This window comes from Panthera tigris, chromosome A1 (genome assembly GCF_018350195.1).
Source record: "Panthera tigris isolate Pti1 chromosome A1, P.tigris_Pti1_mat1.1, whole genome shotgun sequence".
NCBI lineage: Eukaryota > Metazoa > Chordata > Mammalia > Carnivora > Felidae > Panthera > Panthera tigris.
Window position 1 is genome coordinate 207,915,780 of NC_056660.1, and position 21,538 is coordinate 207,937,317.

General features: G+C 45.7%; 1 protein-coding gene across 3 annotated transcripts; it reads left to right on the plus strand.

Moving 5' to 3' along the window:
• The first annotated feature begins 364 nt into the window (after positions 1 to 364).
• GDNF (glial cell derived neurotrophic factor) lies at positions 365 to 20,517 on the plus strand. Of its 3 annotated transcripts, none has more exons than XM_042996291.1 (2): positions 365 to 731; positions 19,862 to 20,510. In XM_042996291.1, the coding sequence occupies exons 1-2, from the start codon at positions 581 to 583 to the stop codon at positions 20,344 to 20,346; spliced, it is 636 nt and encodes a 211-aa protein (XP_042852225.1). In that variant the 5' UTR covers positions 365 to 580; the 3' UTR covers positions 20,347 to 20,510. The 3 variants fall into 3 exon arrangements, 2 of the variants coding, with proteins under 2 accessions (XP_042852225.1, XP_042852219.1); XR_006221143.1 differs by lacking the exons at positions 365 to 731; positions 19,862 to 20,510 and adding exons at positions 3,196 to 3,457; positions 9,352 to 9,784; XM_042996285.1 differs by lacking the exon at positions 365 to 731 and adding an exon at positions 3,196 to 3,457 and having other exon boundaries at positions 19,862 to 20,517.
• The last annotated feature ends 1,021 nt before the right edge of the window (positions 20,518 to 21,538 follow it).

Sequence of the window (21,538 nt, forward strand, 5' to 3'; positions counted from 1 at the left end):
AGTGGGGCCACCAGGCCTGCCCCTGTCAGCAGGATCAGGACCCCGGGCAGAGGGACCTTGATTTTATTCCTAAAATGAAAAGCTGGCCGATTGCTTGGGTGGAAGGCTGGTTCCCTGGACCTACGGGAGCTGCCGGGAAGGTGGGGCGGTCTCTAACTGGGGCTGAGGATGCAGGGTGGCCGCTGCCTCGTCGTTCCCAGGGAGTGGGGATGTGGGGACGCCAGTACTGGTTTCGTCGTGTTGGCCAGGTATCGTGCTGTCGTCGTGTTGGTACGAGCAGGGGCGGCGGCCCCGCTGGGAAATCTGACCCCCGGATCCAGTAGCAGAAGAGAAGGGCAGTTGTAGATAGATTGGATGTGGAGAGCCAGCCGCGCCTGGGACGCAGACGGGACTTGGAAGGAGGGCGCGGGATGCCCAAGGAACCGCTGGGCTGCAGCCGTCCGGGAGGAGGGCGGTGACGAGTTTGAAGGGGGGCACCAGGACCCGCCGGGATGCCGCGTCCCGGGCGTCCCGGCCTAACGCGCACTCGCCGGTCCTCTTCCCCGCCCGTGCAGGTGCCGCCGCCGGACGGGACTCTAAGATGAAGTTATGGGATGTCGTGGCTGTCTGCCTGGTGCTGCTCCACACCGCGTCCGCCTTCCCGCTGCCCGCCGGTAAGAGGCCTCCCGAGGCGCCCGCCGAAGACCGCTCCCTCGGCCGCCGCCGCGCGCCCTTCGCGCTGAGCAGTGACTGTAAGAACCGTTCCCTCCCCGCGGGGGGGCCGCCGGCGGTCCCCCACGCACCCCCACCCGCCGCCCGCACGCACCCCAAGCTGGCAGGGACTGCTGTACGGCCTCCCACGCCCGCGCGGAAGCCCCCTCCCAGGGTGTGGTTGCCGGTTGCCGCCCAAAGGCCCCGACGCCTGGTCGTTACATGACGCGTGCTGGTTCGTCCAGCACAGGGGGTATCAAATGTTTATGCTGTCCGTTTAGCGTTGCGATGAACAGATATTTTCGCTACCACTACCACCACCATAGGAAACCAACACAGCCTTCCCCTTTTCTCAGCGTCCCCATCCTGCAGACACACTCCCTTTTTTTTTTTTTTTTTTTTTTTTTTCTTTCTTTCTTCCAAAGCCCTTTATCTGTTTGGGTGTGCCTGGCTGTGCCGAATTCTGAAAACAATTGCATTTCCATCCTAAACTGCCCTTGCAAGGAAAGAGGCTGAGGTTTTTCCAAAGCCAAGCCAGAGTCAGAGAAAACACAGAAGGGCCTCGATTTCCAGAACAAGCATCTGGGTAGTGTCAAATCTGTTCAGAAAAGTTCCGGTTCTAGAAAGACTGAACGGTGAAGAGTGCTAGCTAGGACTAGGGGGGAAAAAAGCTGTAGTTCACTGCACACGCGACAATATTAACTCTTAAGAAAAGACTAGATAGATAGATAGATAAATAAATAAATAAATAACTGTGATTTCCCCCTCAAAAATGTTTTAGATAGCACTCTATTAGGGCATGTCAACTATGATTTGATATAATTTACCCTCTGCTCTTCAGAAGTTTATCTGTTGCTTAAAGCAAGGTATGTGCATACATTACAAGTTAGAGGTTATTGGGGAAGTATGTAGGTAACAGAGGTAGCAGTAGAAAATTTGACACAACCCCGATATAAAGCAATGGTGAGCTGTAGCCTGGATGTCACCCTGGCTACTCCCTCTAGCTATTTTGCACTTAAACTGAAGTCAAGTGCACAACGGAAGCAGCCCCCTGGGGCAAGTCAGTTGTATGCTAAAGAGTCCCCCAAACCTAGTGGCCTTGAGCTAAAAACAGTGCAGGAAACGTGATGTGCTCGTTTTATGCTTAATTACAACAATAAAAGCATCTTCTTCCAGAAGTCCCAAGGAAAGGGGGGAAAAGTGCATTTTTTAAGGCAAATTAAGACTTCAGGAGTGACTTGGGGTTAGGAAAAGAACATCGTTGATCCCTTGAAATTAAAGTAACTGTTCCAAGAGTTTCTGTCAGTTAGTTGTATAAACCTATTTTTTTTCTAAAATTTATTTATTTTTGTTTTTTTTATTTTTTTTTTAACGTTTATTTATTTTTGAGACAGAGAGAGACAGAGCATGAATGGGGAAGGGTCAGAGAGAGGGAGACGCAGAATCTGAAACAGGCTTCAGGCTCTGAGCTGTCAGCACAGAGCCTGACGCGGGGCTCGAACTCACGGACCGCGAGATCATGACCTGAGCCGAAGTCGGCCGCTTAACCGACTGAGCCACCCAGGCGCCCCAAACTTATTTATTTTTGAAAGAGAGAGAGCACAAGTGAGGGAGAGGCAGAGAGAGGGAGAGAAAATCCGAAGCAGGCTCTGCATTGTCAGCCCAGAGCCCCACTCTGGGCTCAGTCCCACCAACTGTGAGACCATGACCTGAGCTGAAACCAAGAGTCGGATAATTAACCAACCGAACCACTCAGGCGCCCGTGTATAAACCTATTTTTAAAGGCTTCGGTTTCAACCATGAATTTCTACTTTAGTGTATATAAATGTTTCTCCAACAGAAACTTAAATTTAAAATGCCCCTTAGTGCCATTGTCTTCAGAATAGTACCCATGAGAGCTGAGTAAGCGGCTTTTCATTCACTCAAACAGCCTAGGCCAGAGGAACAGGAACACAGTGTTAGATAATAGTTCTCTAGCCAGGATGTTCAGGAGAAATATGACTGGGCCTGATTATGAAGCTGATTAATTCATGGAAATTTAATTAGCATATTAGTATCATGTCTACCTCAGCTTATTTAATGCTGGCTCTGCTTTCAACTAATTCTGACTTTGGACAAGTTACTTACTTACTTTAGACCTCAGTGAAGTTTACAACCATGCCATAAAGGGAGGCCTTTCCACTCCCAAACGCCAATGGCTATGAGATTTTTGTCCCCTTAGCCTTCATGTTCCTGCCCTGTCCTCTGGGTAAAGACTCAGGAGGAGAGACACCCCCCCTCCCCACCTCACTGGAATCCCCTGGGGATCTTTAATGGCATACTGATGCTGGACCTCACCGTGAGAGATTCTGACTTAATTGGTTTGGGGTGTGGCTTGGGCATTTGGAGATTTAGATGTCTCCCAGGTAACTCTATTGTGCAGTCAGGGTTGAATCCCTATGATTTGATAATACTCTAAGAAAACCTGTGCCCCATGTAAGATACAACCAGTAACAAAGCAAGCAAGGTAGCATAATCCCACTGATTAGGGCAGGGTGCGGTGTGCAAAGGACTGGTGGGAGAAGGGACATTACTTCCCTTTTCCAAAACTGATGCTGAGTCATCACTGGACAAGATTCCTACTACTGTATTTACATTTGAACCAGCAGAACACACCCGATTCTGTTTTATCTATGGCAAGACCCAGTAGATCCTAGAGGACATTTGAAACGGAAACATTCCAAAGAGAAACTGAGCTGCATTGTAAGCCAAGTTGACTTCTTTCCAGGTATGTTCAATTCGGTAGCAAGCTGTCAGTGCAGGGAAGGCAGAATAATGACAATGTGCAGACTTCGAACACTCAACCAGAGTCAGCATGCCCCTGTCACTGTGCTGACATTTATATCTTACACTCTACACCGTGCAACTGGTTAAGGCTTATGTAGAAAACATTAAGTCACTCATTTCATTCGAAAATCGCCCCTCTTATTTTCAAATGCTTGTGACTCAGTGATTGAGCAAAGGCACTTTCGTGCCACCTTAACAGCCACTCTGTTCAAAGGGGGCTGGACTGCATGCACTCACTCCTGAGGTTCTATGTGTTCTGCTCCCAATGTAAACGAAATGGCCAGAATTCTGTTTCTAACATCATCACAAGGTGAACCACCAAATAGAATGCATAGTTGGTTCACTTGCTTGCCTATAGGTTGGCTATCAAGTAAACGGGCTGTGGCTACCTCCTGTAGCAACTACGAACTTGTCTAAACTCAAGGACTTGTGGTTTTCCCTTTGGGGCATCCAAGAAGATCTTCTTCAAAGGGTGATTAGAGCAGGCTCGAGGAAACTAGGAGGTGAAAAAGAAGGTGAAATTAGCAGATGTCAGCATTGTAGGGCTGAAAGTTAACCCCTTGTGGTCCTCAGGGTAAAGCAGCATGTCCAGAGTGCCAGAGTTCCACCACGATGGGTGGCAGTCTGCAGACACTGGGACCAGAGTTTCCCCAAACCACTGAGATGCAGAGCTTTTGGTTTTGCTACCTAGGGAGGAAGGTCTTCAACTAGTGACTAAAACCCTGTTGCGCAAGGTTGTCTGAATTTATTAAAGGTTCGTTAATCGTCATGTATGCTGGATCTCGGCTGTATATGACAGCTCTGTGTTTCACAAGCAAAAGCAGAAAGTGCATGTGATTTTAAAATTTGCAATCTAGGGGCGCCTGGGTGGCTCAGTTGCTTGAGCGTCTGACTTCGGCTCAGGTCATGATCTCGCAGTTCCTGGGTTTGAGCACCATGTCGGGCTCTGTGCTGACAGCTCAGAGCCTAGAGCCTGCTTCAGATTCTCTCTCTCTCTCTCTCTCTCTCTGCCCCTCCCTGCTCTGCTGTATCTCTCTCTCTCTGTCTCTCTCAAAAATAAACATTAAAAAAATAAAAAATAAAATAAAATTTGTGATCTAAAAACATTTATTTGTTCAACAAATAATGTCTGCCTACAGGTGCCAGGCACTGTCCTAGGTGCTAGGAAATCCCTGGTACATATAATAGACAAAAGTTTCTGCCTTCACGGCACATACTATCTTAGTAGATGTATAGTGTGGTACGCTTAAGCAGTATTGTAAACCAAAACTAAACATGAACTGCCTTGGGCTAGGACAGTGGACTTTTTGTGTGCCTAGAAGCCAAGTAGAAGAAACAGTGAGCATTTGTTAAATTATAATTATAGGTAGTGCACAATTTATGGTAATAGGATGGGATTATATTCCACCAGTTTGGTAGCAAGTGACAAAATTTTCTATGAAAACAATCTTATAAATCAAGCCTGGGCTGGACCACACAAATGTAGGTATAAACCATAATATAGCTAAAATATAATTCACAATATTAGGCTAGAGCCTCTTCCTGGGGTGTCAGTCCCATAATCTGCAGAAAGAGGGCACAGAGCAAGAAATCAGGGAATTTCAACAGGCAAGAGTTGCACTTCACACAGTCAGATCAGACTAGGGTTTGGATCCCAGCCTGGGCACATAACCAGCTATTGCTTTTCTCTTAAACCTCAGTTTCCTCATCTGGAAAACGGGGACAGTATTAAAACCGTCTCAGGGGCTGCGATGGGGGTTAAACAAGATAATGCACTGTAAAACCATGCCCCATAAGTATTGCCGTTGTTAGTCGCCATCTTCCTCCTTCCAACAGCCCAGTGAACGCCTTTTTCTGGCCTCCCCCTTCCTTTTCAGCCTCTGCCAAGACATTGCTCTAAATGGTGGAATTTCAAGTAGCACAACATAGTAAGGACAGTGAAAGAAATGCAAGCCTTACAGGCAGGCTCTTTTGGGCCCTGAAGTCATCATTTGGTCAGCACTAGTCAGGGTAGCCTTGCCTGGAATTCCACCACCACACCCGCCCCCCCCCCCCCCCCGGGTCAGGCTCCCTGGCTCCTCCTGGACTTCACACCTCCTTCTCTTCCTCATTTTCTGAGCCCATGTAGTTTCTGCGAAATTTTTCCCACCAGCTTCCCATGGGCATGTTAGGGTGACCCTCCTGCCCCACTGCAAGAAGGCAGACAGATCCTTGTGTAAATGATGGGGGCCGAGGGGGAGGGACTGTGATTTGGAGGCTACCTATATTGAGTATTTCTGTTTTAAGTGATCCCTGTTGGATATTTAATTTAAAAATGCTTATTTTAATTTGGTTCAGAAACCCAGCAAAAAACTTTCAGTGAAATTTAGTAAATGTTCAGCCCATTGTTATCCAGCAAAGGAAGCTTCTAGAAGCTGGTTAAATGTTAAGTTTCAAATCTAATGTTATGGGATATAGAATTTGGAATAAATAAGCAGCATCTACCTATTGCTTTTTCTTGCTTTACTGGCTGTATGAATGAGCCGTACTATAATAAATTAACTTCCCAAGCTGGAAAGGGGCCCTGCCCCTTGGGATGAGGCTCCTGAAATCAATAAATTGCATGTCAGACCCTTTTAGGAAGCACAGATTCCTCACTTGAGATCTGAGACCAGTATCTCACTCTGGCCCCAGTCTGGAGACCTATATCAAACTGTCGCCATTTAGTGAAACCTATTTCAGGCTTAATTTGGGTTGGCCAATCTTAGGACCTTCAGCTGACCCAACAGCCTAAGAATTATGCTTAAAAGATTCTGCTTTCACTGATACAAAAATAAAAGGGCTTTTCTCCCCCTAACATCCCTTTCATCTTTATTTATTTAGCCCTTAATGGTCCATAGCACCTTCATTCAATTAAAACACTTATTTAATCAATCACTTGAGCTCAATCAAGAAGTAAGTCTTAAATATCTTTAATGTGCTAGGTGTTGTGTGGCTTCAAAAAGACAAAATTGTGAATTTAAACAGCTCATGATCTAGTTACACACAATGGATAGGCAGATGGGTGGGTGGGCGGATTATCAAACAGATAGATATGTCTACCAAGGGCTTTACATTAGCTGAGGTCATGGTAAGAATTCCTAGCAATGAGGTCACTGGGATTTAGAGATCATAGCAGGAAAGGATTCAGGGAAGAGTGAGGATTTGAGCTCATACTTGAAAGATGGGTATTAGGAAGGGAAGGGAAAGGGAAAAAAAGGCACATTCCAGACTCGGGAGAAGCATAGGCAAATTTATGACTATGATATGGGGAAGGGGCAGGTGGTGAATACAAGGAGGAGGCCAGACCAGCCGCCAAGTGCTGCGAACAGGTGGCAGGAAGTGGTGTGAAATTTAGGATATCTCCGTAGGTGATACCCAGATTATGAGATGCTGTAAAATCCTGGAGAAGAAGGGTTTGCTTTTTTTTTTTAAGTTTATTTATTTGGCGGGGGGAGGGAGACAATACGAGTGGGGGAGGGACACAGAGAGAGGGAGAGAGAGAGAATCCCAAGCAGGCTTCACGCTGACGGTGACAGCGTGGAACCTGATGTGGGCCTCAGACCCACAAACCACGAGATCCTGACCTAAGCCTAAACCAAGAATCTTATGCTTCACCAACTGAGCCACCCAGGTGCCCCAGGGGTTCTCTGTTTTTGATGGCAGCAGGGCACCCCTGGAGCCTCTCAAGTAGGCAGGTGGCTGGGAGTGGGATTGTGCTGAACTTCTTGCTGCAGAAGTGACTCAGGTACACAGGCCGCTCACGAGTGGAGTCGGTGGCATAGGTGTAGTTTTCATTTTGCAGTATCGTGCCCTCATTTGTAAAAAGTTTCTAGGCATAGACACAGTTTACTAATCCTCCAGTAAGTGAATAACTACAACTACAAGCTGAATAATAAAGCTAGTGCCATAGTGCTTCTTAGCTATCCACGTGGTCAACTCCGTTTTTAGCGAGTAAGTTTTATAGCTTATGCTAAAATTAAGGAAGTTTGAGCTCTACTGGAAAGGAGGAGATACTTTTATCCCCATTTTACAGAATAAGAAATGAGACCCAGAGACCTGCTCAAGGTCACAAATCTAGTAAGTGATGACACCAAAATTTAGACCTCAGACTTCTGGTCTCAAAGCCAGGAGTTCTTGGCTTAACACAGACTGTGTTCCCGTATTAGTAGACTGAGAAAACACAAACACTGGCTTGCTAAAAATACATTCACTAACCCTGAAACACAGATTTTTCAAGAAAATCAAAAGAGCAAGCTAACAGAAGCAGGGAATATTAAATTACCTTTATCTTTAAGCCTTTTTTTTTTGTTTAATTTCCATTTGGGTAGCAGCCGGCCTAGGCTCATATTATTAATAGCTACTTTGAAATCCAGACCAGAAGCTTTTAAGGAGGGATACGTGAATTTCTGTACGTACTTCTATATCCCTGATGTTTGTTGCAGTGAGAGCAGGCTCCTGAACATTTTGGGACAGTGAGGTCTGCTCGAATGTTTGATAGGCTGGCAGCATTCGGGAGGCCTTCTGGGAGGCACTCATTCTCAGATCACTCCCATTTTGCCCAGGGAAAGGGGACATTCACATGGGAAGCCACAGGTGACTGCACAAGCACCAGAGTGATCGCCACAGCGGGAATAAATGGATCTGCACAGGCCGAGCTTGGGTCACCACTGGGAATTGACCAGTTAGCTCAGTAGAGACAAAACCCACTTAGGCATGACCTTAATAAAGTAATGGAGGTAGAAAGGTGTTTTGTTTTTTTTTTTAATGTTTATGTATTTATCTTAAGAAAGAGAAAGAGAGGCAGAGAATCCCAGGCAGGCTCCACCCTGTCAGCGTGGAGCCCGACGTGGGGCTCGAACTCCCCAACTTCGAGATCATGACCTGAGCTAAAGTCAAGAATTGGATGTTTAACTGACTGAGCCACCCAGGTGCCCCTGGAAAGGCATGGTTTTAAAAGTCTTCAAACTTTTTTGTTTGTAAACCTGCAGAAAGAATGTTGAAAAACTATTGTGCGGTTCTGAGATGATATCTATAATTTTTTAATCACAAGCTTAATAGTTGTACCAGAAATAATTTCCAGGGGATTGGCGAAATCTTGGAGCTGCAAATTTAGTTGATTCAGTGCGTAGAAAACCATCAAACTACAGCCCAGATTAATTGACTTTTGGGTCAGAAAAGATATGACTTCATTTTCAGTTTAAAGACACATGTTAATGTATATCCCTGACAACCATTACACTTCTGGATCCTAATTAGGTGATGAATAGACAGATGGGTGGATGGACAGACAGATAAAGCCCAGAGCCTTGCTGTGAGTGCCTGGCCAGAAGGAAATATGGAACCACCCACTTCAGAATATCTTGGTTTGTTCGTATGGGACTAAAGAGTACATAGTTCACAATACAATTAACACCCATGTATCCTTTACCAAGACTGACCTCTTAGCATTTTGCTTTTTTTTTTTTTTTTTGAGAAACATTTTTTTTTCCTTGAGAATTAGTTGCAAACATAACATCAAATATTCAGCACGTACCTTCTAAGCACGAGGACTTGACCTTATATAACCACAGTTCAGTTATCAGTCTCAGGAAGTTTAATAATACTGCTATCCAATAGATAACCCATATTCAGATTTCCCCAGTTGTGACAATTATGTCCTTTATGGTTTGTTCTCCTTAATCAAGGATCACAAATTGCGTTTGATTATCATATTTCTTTATTCTCCATTAGAATAGCTCTGAAGCTTTTTTTTTTTTTTTTACCATGACATTGACAGTTTTGAAAAGATCTGATGTCTTGCCTGCTATTTTGCAGACTGCCCTTCAGTGTGGATTTCTGTGATTGTTTCCACGTTATGAGATCCGGGTAAACGTCCTGGGACTAAGTTTGTGATGGTGTGTCCTCATGTCGGGAGCCACCCGATCCCAGTGTGCCCCAAAGAGCCACGCGTGCCTGAATTGTCCTCACATGGCACCTGCAGCTTTCATCCCCTGGACGGGGCTTCCCAGTGAAATGAGTGAGATGGGCAGGAAGTGCACCTCTCTCACTGAGGTGGAAGGCTGATCGTAGGAGGGGACGTGGGAAAAGAGAACCCGCCACAGGAGCGTTCGCAGGCTGATTTCAGGATGCAGCACCCCGGAAACTGATTCCTTTAACCTGTAGAAAGTTTTCGTGTGCCCTCAGCAGGACACCTGCCTGCTCAGTGTGAAAACGCGGACCCATACCCATAGTGGACACAAAAATACCATTCGTGGGCTGTGAACTCAGTGGGTGTTTGTGTGGTTAGTTTTCGGGCATTTCTGGGGAGCACAGAAGCAGCAGCACAAACAGCACCTGCTCCTTCCGCACCCAGACCTCAGACCGCTCTGCTGGGGCTCCAGGCCCTCTGCTCTGGGGAACACACTAGACCAGACTAACAAGGGACAGTGTCTGCACCTCCTTCGGGCTAATCTGGCTTTGTGCAGACAGGCAGAGTTGATCTTCACACTGCTGCCCCCGTGTAGGTGTCACTGAAGAATTGTCACGGGCAACCATATGGACTTCAGACCCCATTGGTTAAATGCTTTCAGGCACTGAGCAGAAAACTCTGTTCCATTGTGGTAAAGATGGGACTATCCCCATTTTAAGGGGAAATTGGGACTCCGCAGGGTTAAGCAACTCAGCCAGACTCTGGACCAAGGGCAGCCCGAGTCCGGAACTCACTCTTGTGACCACACACCCCCCAGGTCCCCTCCTGCCAGCCCAAGACACTCCTATCTGACCCCTCTGGCTATGTCAGGAAGAGAAAAGTCAGGTGTTGGGATTTTGTAAATGCCAATCATTGTTGAATGATAGGTATAGCTGATTTCATGAGGAGTCTTTGAGATGCCAGTAGATTCATTCACTGGGGGGTAGAAAGTCTCTCCTCATATCTGACTACAGGAATCTGTGGAACTGGCCCAGATGATTGAGAACACTTTTCTTTCACCCCCTTTATTTTCCTTTCATCTTCTCTTTATCCCTCCTCTTCGTGCCCAAGTCCCTCAGACCCTCAGCATATTCCTCTTACCCACGGCCCCTGGGGAGGGCTGAGGGAAGTAGGATGCAGAACCCTGGAACATTCTGCTGCATCTGGCTTCAGGCAGGGCTTTGTGGGAAGGAAGAAGCCAAGGGTCCTTTGCTTCCAGGTTCCTTTCGAGTTTCCCCTCAAAAACCACCCTGCCTCTGATAACACCATAAGGGATTATGTTTTCAATTGACTTTTTGCGCACTTGATTTTATTGGGTCACTTTCTCACCCTTCCCATAAATTTTTTATAAAGGCAATAGCCGAGCTCATGGTGTGTGCTTGTTAGCATGGGGCGTTTACTGCTGACTATGGAGTGCTTTTAGCTCACACCAGGCGTTCATGGATTAGTTAACAAATGGACACCCTATGGGGTGTGTTTGTGACTTAAAAGCAGGAGAATGGACATTTTCACCCCAGGGGAGCCATGCTGTATTACTGTAAAATTATTAACATAACTGTAATAAAAGCATGGACCACATAGGTGGAAATCAGAACAGGGCAATCAGAATCTGGATAGCAAAATGATATACTGTCCGTCTCCTCCTGAGTGAGGTTTTTTGGCTATTTGTATTCACGGAATAATTTCCATTACACTCATGACAAGTTTTCTTAGTTAAGCTGTAAGGTAAAAATTCAAGATAGTATAACTAATACTCGTGTGCAATGCTGGTCAGAGTAGGTGGAGATAGTGAATAAAATGACATTTTGAAAAGCAAAGTGGCTTTTAAAAGTGTACCCGAGGCTCCTTTTCCTAGTCTCTGAAATGGTTTGCATTCTAGTTGGTCTTTTTCTTCTGCCTTGAGAGGATCCAGAAATGCTTTTTTGAACAACAAAACACTGGTGTTTTTATAACGCAAATACTTTTCAAATAAACCCATGTCATGCCTTCTTGTCAACAAACCACGGGTCACGGAGAGAATGCACTGGTAGCTCAGGCAGTGGTCACAATGACTTAGTAAATTGCCACAACTGCTGATTATTCTTTGGGAAAGAGCTGCCATAGACTCCTCTTGAAGGTAACCCAAGAGTACCCAATAGCTAGGACAGCCCGTCTCACACTGGGTGAATACTCTTCCCGGTATAGGAAAGCAAGGACGGTCATCAGCATTCTGGGGCTTAGTGACCTGTAGACTTTTTATTTTTAATTAATTCAAATAAGTGAATAAAATCAACGCTTATAAATAGCAGATGACAAAACGCTGTAGAACTCTCCAGAGAACTGGAACATTCTCGTGGACTAACACCACACATTTCAGAGGTCACTGAGGGGCAAATAAGAACAACAGCCAACAGCTTCCAAGACAAGCTGGATCTATGATGCATTTGGTAGCAGTTACCGTGGGCGATTCTAGCCTTGGAATCATCAGCCGGGTATGACCCAAACGTGCTTGAAGCAGCGAAAGCAGAAATGGATAAAAATGAGATTTTAAGAAAATGGCAAGTGTAGCGTTTGACTATCAGCTGATGGGGACAGAAGGATGACAGCATACTGGTGTACTGTGTCCCCTCAGAAGTCATCGGCTCCATCCCTACCTTTACAGATACATACTGAGGTGTAAGGATGCCTCCCACGAGAGGAGACAGTTCACCTCTTTAGGCAAGAGGTAAACCGAAAAGGTTGAGAACGCTAGAACCTAAAATACCTCCCATGGAAGGAGAAGGCCCCACAGCTCAGGAGTCAGAGCGCTGGTCTTATAAAATACCTCCCTCGGGGTTTTGTGGGGCCCTGAGCAGAATGGTCCTGAGGCACCAGCCAGAGGCAGGCCTCTCCCTAACAGGGTTGACCCAAAATGAATTCCCCACCAAGACCTAGACTGCCTGCATGTTAGGGTTTTAGCACTTGGGGAGAGAGTGGACAGAGAAGGTCTCATTAACCTCAGAAGGGCTAAACAACTAGTCCAAGGTCACGAGTCCAAGGTCAGGGACTGACCCCAGACTGTAATTCCAGGCTCTACAGCGAGAGCCTCATCATTTGGTGCCAGAGTGAGTTTGAGAAGTTTCCGGAGATGGGGCCTCTCTGTCTGAAGCTGCCATGCCACCACCCTTGGCTGCTGGTTTTCCGGTTTTAACTGGGAAATTGCCAGATCTGCCTTAGAGTGATATGCAAGAACCAGGGCATGGGAGATGCCCCTGAAAGGCATGGCTTTTCCGTTTTCAGAGACAGTTTACTGTATCCTGTGGCTCAGGGCAGCCTAACTTTAGAATCTCCTTCATGTAACTCAGTTCGTACTGGATTTTCCAACAAAAGTCGATATCTCACTTCTTGTTCTGAATTTGGTAAATGTGTACAGGTGAAATCAGCATAATTTTGCACTTGCTCCAGAGTAAATTGCCACATGCCTCAAGACTTGAAAAGCTGCATGGTAGTAGAATTTTTACTTAAAAACAAATAGGTGGCCTGGGACCCTAGAACAGGTTGAGCTTTAAAAACTAGACCAACTGAGTTCACATTTACGAGGAATGTGGGTTTTTTTGTTTTTTGTTTTTTTTTTTAACCTTCTCTAATCTTCAGTTTCCTGATCTGTAAGATTAGATAATATGCAATCTCTACCTTAGCCTTGCAGGGATGTTGTTGGCCTTAAAGTTAACATTGTGTGAAAGTAAGCATCCTTCCTACCTTTATATTGGTAATATTTTTAAGTGCAGCAAGGAAGTTATTTTAAATATAGAATGATGAAATTTTGTACTGTGAGGAATTTTAAAGCTAAGACTCCACCATGTGGTTCTTATAACATTTCAGTGTTAGTGACGAAAATCATGTTTGTATCTTATTGAAAAGTAAAAACAGGGATGCCTGGGCGACTTAGTTGGTTAAGCGTCCGACTTTGGCTCAGGTCATAATCTCACAGTTCATGAGTTCGAGCCCCACATCGTGCTCTGTGCTGACAGTGCAGAGCCTGCTTGGATCCTCTGTCTTCCCTCTCTGTCTCTCTGCCCCTTCTCTGCTTGCACTCAATCTCTCTTCCTCTCTCCCTCAAAAATGAATAAATATTTTTTAAAAAATTTTTTAAAGAAAAGTAAAAAAATGCATTCTAAGGAATGACATTAGTTGGGAATTTTCTTGAGAAGTTAATCAACCAGGCTGATTCTTTTCATGTAAACACACATGTGCGCATGTGCATACACACAGATATGTATGTATACATGTGTGCGGATAGATGGAACTTCTGTTTTTCATATACATATGAAACTGCGGGGCAGTTTGTACTTTACCAGGTGCACAGGTGGGTAAAGAATATCAGATTAAATATTCCCACCCGCAGGGGTTTTTCCCCTTGTGTCCCATCTGTGGACAGCCTTTCAGGAGAGGCTCTGCATGGGAGGACAGACTGCCCAGCACTCAGCAGCCCCAGGCTTGGCCTTCCGTGGCCTCATACCGGAACAGGGCACCACCTGGAGCAAAGCCATTCGGGCACTGGTTCCAGATGCGCCCCCCACCTGTGTGGCGCCCCCGCCTTGGCTGAAGCGGCAGCTCACCTCAGTGTATTAACCCTTGCCCTTCTAGTCCATAGAAGCTGGGTGCTTTACAGTTATGTACAGAAGCTGGTCCTCCCCAGAGCAAGAAATAGTTGGGCCTTCTTGCTGGGCCCCTGCATCCCTGAGGCTTACTTGGCCCTGAAGACAGCGCCTCTAAGAGGAGGTACTGTGGGTTCTAAGAGCCAGCCCCCTTTATTCTGGGAGCCTCAGAGACCTTCCCTCCATTCTCAGAGCCCATTGCTACTCCGGGTGAGGCGTTATCTCCTCACTTCTTCATAGATAACTTTGTGCTGCCTTCCTTTGGGGCCCATGGGTTCAAGACAGGCTGAATGAAGGCTGGCTTAGGCCCCTGGGCTGAGGACACAACTCGATAGGAATATAAAATGACCTCTTTGATTAAAATATAGTTAATAACCTGTAGTGTTTTTAAGAGAAATCTAACGTTTAGGAGACTGCTTTGTCTATTCAATGCCTACTCAACTCAGATAATGTTTTGAATTATGTACTTTTTAGGTAGCCTATTACAAGGACTACTCTGAGGCCTTACCGTTGTTTCTATAAAAACTCAACTGCCTTTACAAAACAGGCAACATCCCAGTCCTTTGTTCCTGAGGTGACTTTACTATATTTTCCCCATAATCGAGGGAGGCAAAGTCTCACCCTGAATGGTTTATTCCCAGAATTATGCCCCAGTACAGGGTCTCATTTGTTTAAATAACACTGTTTATACAAAGGACACATCAAAGTTAAAGTATTTTAAAGAGAATAATGCCAGAATATGTGGTTGCATACTGAAGGATCACTTAAATGCATTTGAACATCTTGATTTTTTAAAAACGTTAGCTTTTAGATGGACCTGTTTTTCCCAGATACATCCTCCAACTGTGTCTGGGAAATGAGCAAGTGTTTGACCTAGTTTTTTTTTTTTTTAAATGATGCTCCTCTTTTGTGGTTTGCAAATACTTTACTATCAAAGTTAATACTAATGAAGGCTATTTGTGTAGCAGACGTTCTGCCAAGCCCTTTATAGGAGGAAGGAGAAACTGATATGCTATTAAGTTTTAATCTAGGGAACTAATCCAAATCCCAGCCCCTCTGTTTCTCCTCAGTGACATGAATTCTTGGAAGATACAGGCAGCTGTGGGTCTGCCGGGGCTGCGTTCGAGGCTCTGCAGAATTTCTAAGGACAGGCGCGGTGAGGCGTATGGCTCCTTATGCCCCCAAAATGCCTAGTGTTGATAAATTAAGGCACCTCTCTATAAGTGAACTCAGCATCAACATGCCTGGAGTTAGTAATTTAGTTGGAAGAGACAGGCCTAGTTGTTCTCTGGCTTTTTCTGGTTTCTAAAATTCATATCCATGTAAGACTTGCAAGATGAATATTTATTTTTTGCTCTATTTTTCAAGAAGGAAAAGAAAGGAAAAAGAGAAGGGGAAAATAAGAACCCTTCGACTCGATAAGAATCGCCTCCGCCCTGAACCTGGGGCTTCAATAAATATTTCCACATTAACAATAAGGTATGAGGGAGATTTTCCCATCAAATGAGAAATTCTTATTAGCTATACCGTTTGGTGTAACATTGAACATTTATTGACCGCTTTCCAGGTTCCTGGAAGCCTTTTAATACAGGATCAATGATCTGTTCACCACCTCGTCCAAAAGCATGGGTGATTGGTACATTCACACTGCTACACTCATCACCCTGAAAAAGCCAGGTCGAATATCAAATCAAGGGACTAAATGTTCTCATCACAAAGTATAAGTATGTCGCAAACATTATTTAGGACTGCTTATACTAAAAATTTATCTGCTATTAACCTGAAATTCAAATTTAACTAAGGTGTTCTGCATTTTATCTGGCGGACAAAACCAGTGGACAAAGCCATGCAGTCAAGATGTCATAAAAAGGAAGGAAAAGGTTTTGGGGGAACTTTGAAAGTATCAGGCAATAAATAAGAACATTATATATACTGATTCAAATTGTTATTATATATAACTCCAGTGGTATAAAATTATGTAATTTATTGTTACATAAATTAATAAGTCTCTAAACCAGTATAAGTTGAACTTTTGCAACTCAAATGTTTTCCCATGAGTTTAGGTTAAAATTTTAGTAATGTTTCGTCCTCATTTCTGATTAACCTTCAGTTGATTCCTAAGCGATTTTAACTTTCTGTGTCCCCAGGTTCTTAAGTTACTGATCCATTCAGGAATTCTTGAATGGAGCGCAGGATTGGGAAGGGGGACCCTCATGTGGGTCCTTTTGTAAAACAAAGAGTCTTTGGGGGGAACATGAAGACTTTTTTTGTACTTTGATTAATCACCCCTAATATATCAATTTTAGAAGTTCGGATTCCTGTACAAGCATGGTTTTTTGAAACTGAGCACAACTAAACCTAATTTCCTCTTCAAAACTTCTTCTTGAAAAAAAATCGCAAACAGTGTCAGCAGCTCCTTTTTCAAAATAAGAAACTCTGGTTTCTTTAAACCAGAGTGATTTCAAGGTTTTTGTGTTTTAAGGAGAAGAGAAAACTTCCTAAGGAAGTCAGCTAGAAAGTGGTTCAGAGGAAATGACAAACTCAGAGTACCCTTCCACGCCAGACCCTGGGAAGGTATCCGTCCCACGGAGCACGAGCCGTTTCCCAGGCTCAGAATGAGGTGGATATTGAGAGACAGCACTTGAGTGCTTCAGGAAGCTGGAAAGGAAAGTCAGCTCGCAGCTGGATGTTTACCTCTCAGGTGGAAAATGATGGTGCCACTCAGGGCATCATCGCGGCTTCCTGTTTACTTTGGAGCCTGTTATTTCATAATGGTGTTGTTCTCAACTGAAGCCCAAGTGTCCCCTTGAAAAATTAAGGACTCCTTCTTCTGTGCTTTTTTCAAGTGCCCTAATTCATTCAAAAAGTACGGAGGGCCTCCAGGGGGCAGACCTATTTTAAGCACTTGGGATTCATTGGTGAGCAAGCCAAGCAAAGGTCCCTGCCTCCTGGAGTTGACTTTCTATCAGAGGAGACAGACAATGAATAAAAAAACATAAGAAATAAGTCCTACAATGTGTTGGAAGATTGTATGGTTGGGGGCGGGGAAGCGAGGGAGGAGGGTCTGAATTCGGGTTTGGGGACAGATTGCATTTTAAACAGGGAAGTCAGGGTAGGACTTGGTAGTGATGACATTTGGGCAGAGATGTGAAGGGGATGCGGGAATTAGCCTGTGTGTCTGATCTGTGGTTCTCAACTCACGATGATTTTGCCCCCAGGGACATTAAGCAATGTCTAGAGGAGGGTGGGGGGATACTACTGGCACCTCCTGGGCAGAGGCCAGGAATACGGCTCAATATCCTACAACATGGGAGGACAGCCTCCCATAGCAAAGAATGATCCTGCCCAAAATGTCAGTGGGGCTAAAGTTGAGAAACCCTGTATGTGAGGAACGGTAAGGAGGCCAGGGAGGCTAGAGGAGTGGCAGAAAGGAAAAGAGAAGTAGAAGATGAGGTCAGACGTAACAAAGGCTGGAGGAGAAGGGGTGGCCAGGTCAGGTAGGGCCTTAGGCCAGTGTGGACTTTGGTTTTTACTCCAAGAGAAATGGGGAGCCTTTGGAGGGTTTGGAACAAAGAGGGACATGACCTGCATTAACGGTTTTAGGACTATTGCTCTGGCTGCTGAATGGAAAATAGACTGAAGGCTAAGGCTGGCATGAAGGAGTTCAGGGGCTGTGGTGAGAATCCAGGCAGAGATGTTGGGGCTCAGACCAGGAAGCAGCTTCGTGATTTCCATGCAGCAAAGACATCCACAGCCAAATTTTAGATATCAGACAATGAGGTGTTCTGGGGATTCCACACAATCTCCACTCTTTTCATTACAATGCATCCTATAATATAATATATATATTCTATATAACCTAGATTGAGCAGTGTCGATCAATATAGGTCTCTCAGTTGACCAAATGATCAGTAGACATGGTTGAGTTGCCTTAGCTGGATTTTGTTCACACAATAGGATACTGATATTTGTTTTAACAATCAGTGCATGAAAAAACAGTGTGCCATGGGTTAGGCACAGCGTAACCCTTCTCTACTTTACCATGGTCTTGGCAAAACATGTTCACTCTTGTGAACAACTATTTTGAGGTGTATTTTTCGAAGCCGCGTACAACCCTAAACATGCTCAATTACCTACAATTGGGATGGAGGGAGCATAAAAGGTCTAGGACCTAATAACCAGGGGTTTGAATAGCTTTCTTCTTTTAGAAATGTATTTAATTGAGGCGCCTGGGTGGCTCAGTTGGTTGAGCGTCCGACTTCGGCTCAGGTCATGATCTCATGGTTTGTGAGTTTGAGCCCCACGTCGGGCTCTGTGCTGTCAGCTCGGAGCCTGGAGCCCGCTTAGGATTCTGTGTCTCCTTCTCTCTCTCTGCCCCTCCCCTGCTTGTACTCTGTCTCTCTCTGTCTCTCAAAAATAAATAAATGTAAAAAAAAATTTTTTTAATAAAAAAAAGAAATGTATTTAATTGTTCAAATAGCTCCTCTTCTCTTGCTCAGCCAAAGCAAATGCTGCAACAGAGCAGAAAACAGTAAGGGATTGGGAATTCACGCTCTTACCCAGAGGTCTCAGGCATCTGAGAAGCATCGCCTCCCCATTCCTCTGTGTGATCTCCGTAAAGACTACATCTCTTGTCCTGTGTCCTCCGCGGGAATCCCGGGGCTGCAGAGGCTGGGCCCCACCCCGGGGTCAAGCCGCCTCTCCCACAAACAGCATCCCATTGATTGCTGATACATTTAAATGTCTTCTTACAGTATGACTATATATTTTTAATTTTTTAATGTTTATTTTTGAGAGAGAGACAGAGTGTGACCAGGGGAGGGGCAGAGAGAGAGAGGGAGACACAGAATCCGAAGCAGGCTCCAGGCTCTGAGCTGTCAGCACAGAGTCCAGCGCGGGGCTTGAACTCACCAACCGTGAGATCATGACCTGAGGCGAAGTCGGACGCTTAACCGACTGAGCCACCCAGGCTCCCCTGCTGTATTTTTTTTTTTAAGTCATGCTGGTCCAAGGAAGCGGTAGCCTCTGGGTCAGTGAAAAGTAGGTTGTTTGCCAGGAAGTTTTTAAGGAAGTTTTAACATACAGCTGGATCCGTGAGCTTTTCACTGGTTCTATCAAGATGGGTCTGGTCCCACTCAGCCGCCCAGAGGTGTCGAGTCGGGGAGGGGCTCTGGGGAAGAATGCTCCGTATTGCAGATGCGAGTGGCAGTGGTGGAGGACAGGGCTTCTCCAAGTACGGTCTGCGGGTCACCTACATCAGAATTCACTAAAAGTGGAGATTCTTTGGCCCCCTCCCCGCACCTTCCACCAAGGGCAGGGCCGGGAATCTGCATTTCAGGGAGCATCCCGCACTTTCTCATCCACACGCACATCTGAGAGCCACTCCTCTAGCTTCCATTAGCAGCCGTGAAAAATGGCCTTCGAGGATCAGCCTGCTCACAGCAACCTCAATACAGACTCGTTCAGCACGGCAGCTGTCATGCAAATGAAAGGTGCGCTTCTAAGGATTTGCTTTCTGCAAGGAAATGTGTCACCCACCACGCTAGTCTCCCCTTTTAACTGGATACGCTTCCTTCTGTGGAGACGTGGGTGCGTTCTAGCGTCTGTTGTCGGGGGAAGACAGTGGTTACGGAGCCTGACTGGCTGGTGGCTCCGCTGTGGGTCCCATCCTGGCTGACTGTCGGAGGCACTTTGATGTAGCAGACTGCTTGAAAGGATCGCTGTCATCTCACGTGACCTTTTCTGTTTCCTTGTTGAACAGCAAATATGCCAGAGGATTATCCTGATCAGTTTGACGACGTCATGGATTTTATTCAAGCTACCATCAGAAGACTGAAAAGGTCACCCGAGAAACAAATGGCCTTGCCGCCTAGAAGAGAGCGGAATCGGCAGGCGGCGGCCGCCAACCCGGAGAATTCCAGAGGGAAAGGTCGGCGAGGCCAGAGGGGCAGAAATCGGGGTTGTGTCTTAACTGCGATACATTTAAACGTCACCGACCTGGGTTTGGGCTACGAAACCAAGGAGGAACTGATTTTTAGGTACTGCAGCGGCTCCTGTGATGCAGCTGAGACAATGTACGACAAAATATTAAAAAACTTATCCAAAAACAGAAGGCTGGTGAGTGACAAAGTCGGGCAGGCATGCTGCAGACCCATCGCCTATGACGACGACCTGTCGTTTTTAGATGACAACCTGGTTTACCATATTCTAAGAAAGCATTCCGCTAAAAGGTGTGGATGTATCTGACTCGGGCTCCAGAGACCGCTGTGTATTGCATTCCTGCTACAGTGCAAAGAAAGGGACCAAGGTTCCCAGGAAATGTTTGCCCAGAACGGAAGATGAGGACCAAGGAGGCAGAGGAGGAGGAGGAGGAGGAGGAGAAAGGAGGAGGAGGAGGAGGAGGAGGAGGAAGGCAGCCATTGGGGGAGCCTGGTAGAGGGAGATCCAGCTACAGAGAACTGGAAGGGAGAGAAAACAGCCATCCAGATTCTCCTGGCCGGCAGCCGACGTCACCAGAAGCTCAGGGCTGGTGTCCCTGGTTGGGCCTTTCCTTTCATCTGATACAGCCCACCGTCACCGGTCATGGGCACAGTTGCGGATGCACTTGAAGCCAAACCAGTGTATCTCCTGTGGTTTATTTTCACATGTCTGGAGACACCCGGGGAAATGGTAATCCTGGTGTCATTCCTTGTCGTTACGTTTTACTGCTGAAAGCAAGAGAGGTTTCTTTTTCTGTCACTCAGCGGAGACATACCCCAGGAAAGGAGGAAGGAGAAACAACAACAGCAACGACACAAGAGATAGTTGCCTTTGAATTTGAAAGTTGAGGCCTGAGGTTTACTACAGCCAGCGTTTTTGTGAACGGTCGGTGATTGATTTTGAACATGGTGTGTGGGGCGGGAAGAAGTTGGCTAGGAACCAAAAAGGCTGTCCTCGTGACTAAAAACAAACCTGAAGGTATTTCCTTTATGTCCTTGGAAACAGGAAGCCAGTTGTGGTTTTCGGCAGCATTCTTGCAGGAGAGCAGAGTGGGGACGGCCCCCAGCTGCACCGGGGCAGGGACACCCACTGGGCCTGTCGGTTTACAGAGAGACAGATGTTACATACACCCCAGCTCCGTTTATGCGTGGTCACCAGTGACCAGAGAAGCTACTCGATGCAATGCATCTGTTTCAGATACAGAAATATAGAGAAGATATTTATTGAGATTTAAGTTATTGTTATTTATTACCGTTCACTAATGAGTTTCTCTTTTTTTCCCCCCTTATTTATTAAAGTTTCTTTTTGAAGGTGCCAAAGTATATGTGCTCGCAAAATGCAAAGAAAGGTGACAAAGGAAATTTTAAATTGGGAACAAGGGTCCATGCTTTTCAAAGTATTAAAAAGTTTTCGCTAGGCAAAAATCACTTACTTTACCTTTTTCAGAAAAGCCCTAGTT

Bases quoted from the DNA above. Each gene is read 5' to 3' on its own strand.
- GDNF (XM_042996291.1), top strand. From the start codon at position 581: ATGAAGTTATGGGATGTCGTGGCTGTCTGCCTGGTGCTGCTCCACACC. The intron at 732-19,861 runs GTAAGAACCGTT...CTTGTTGAACAG, and splicing joins CTTCGCGCTGAGCAGTGACT to CAAATATGCCAGAGGATTAT.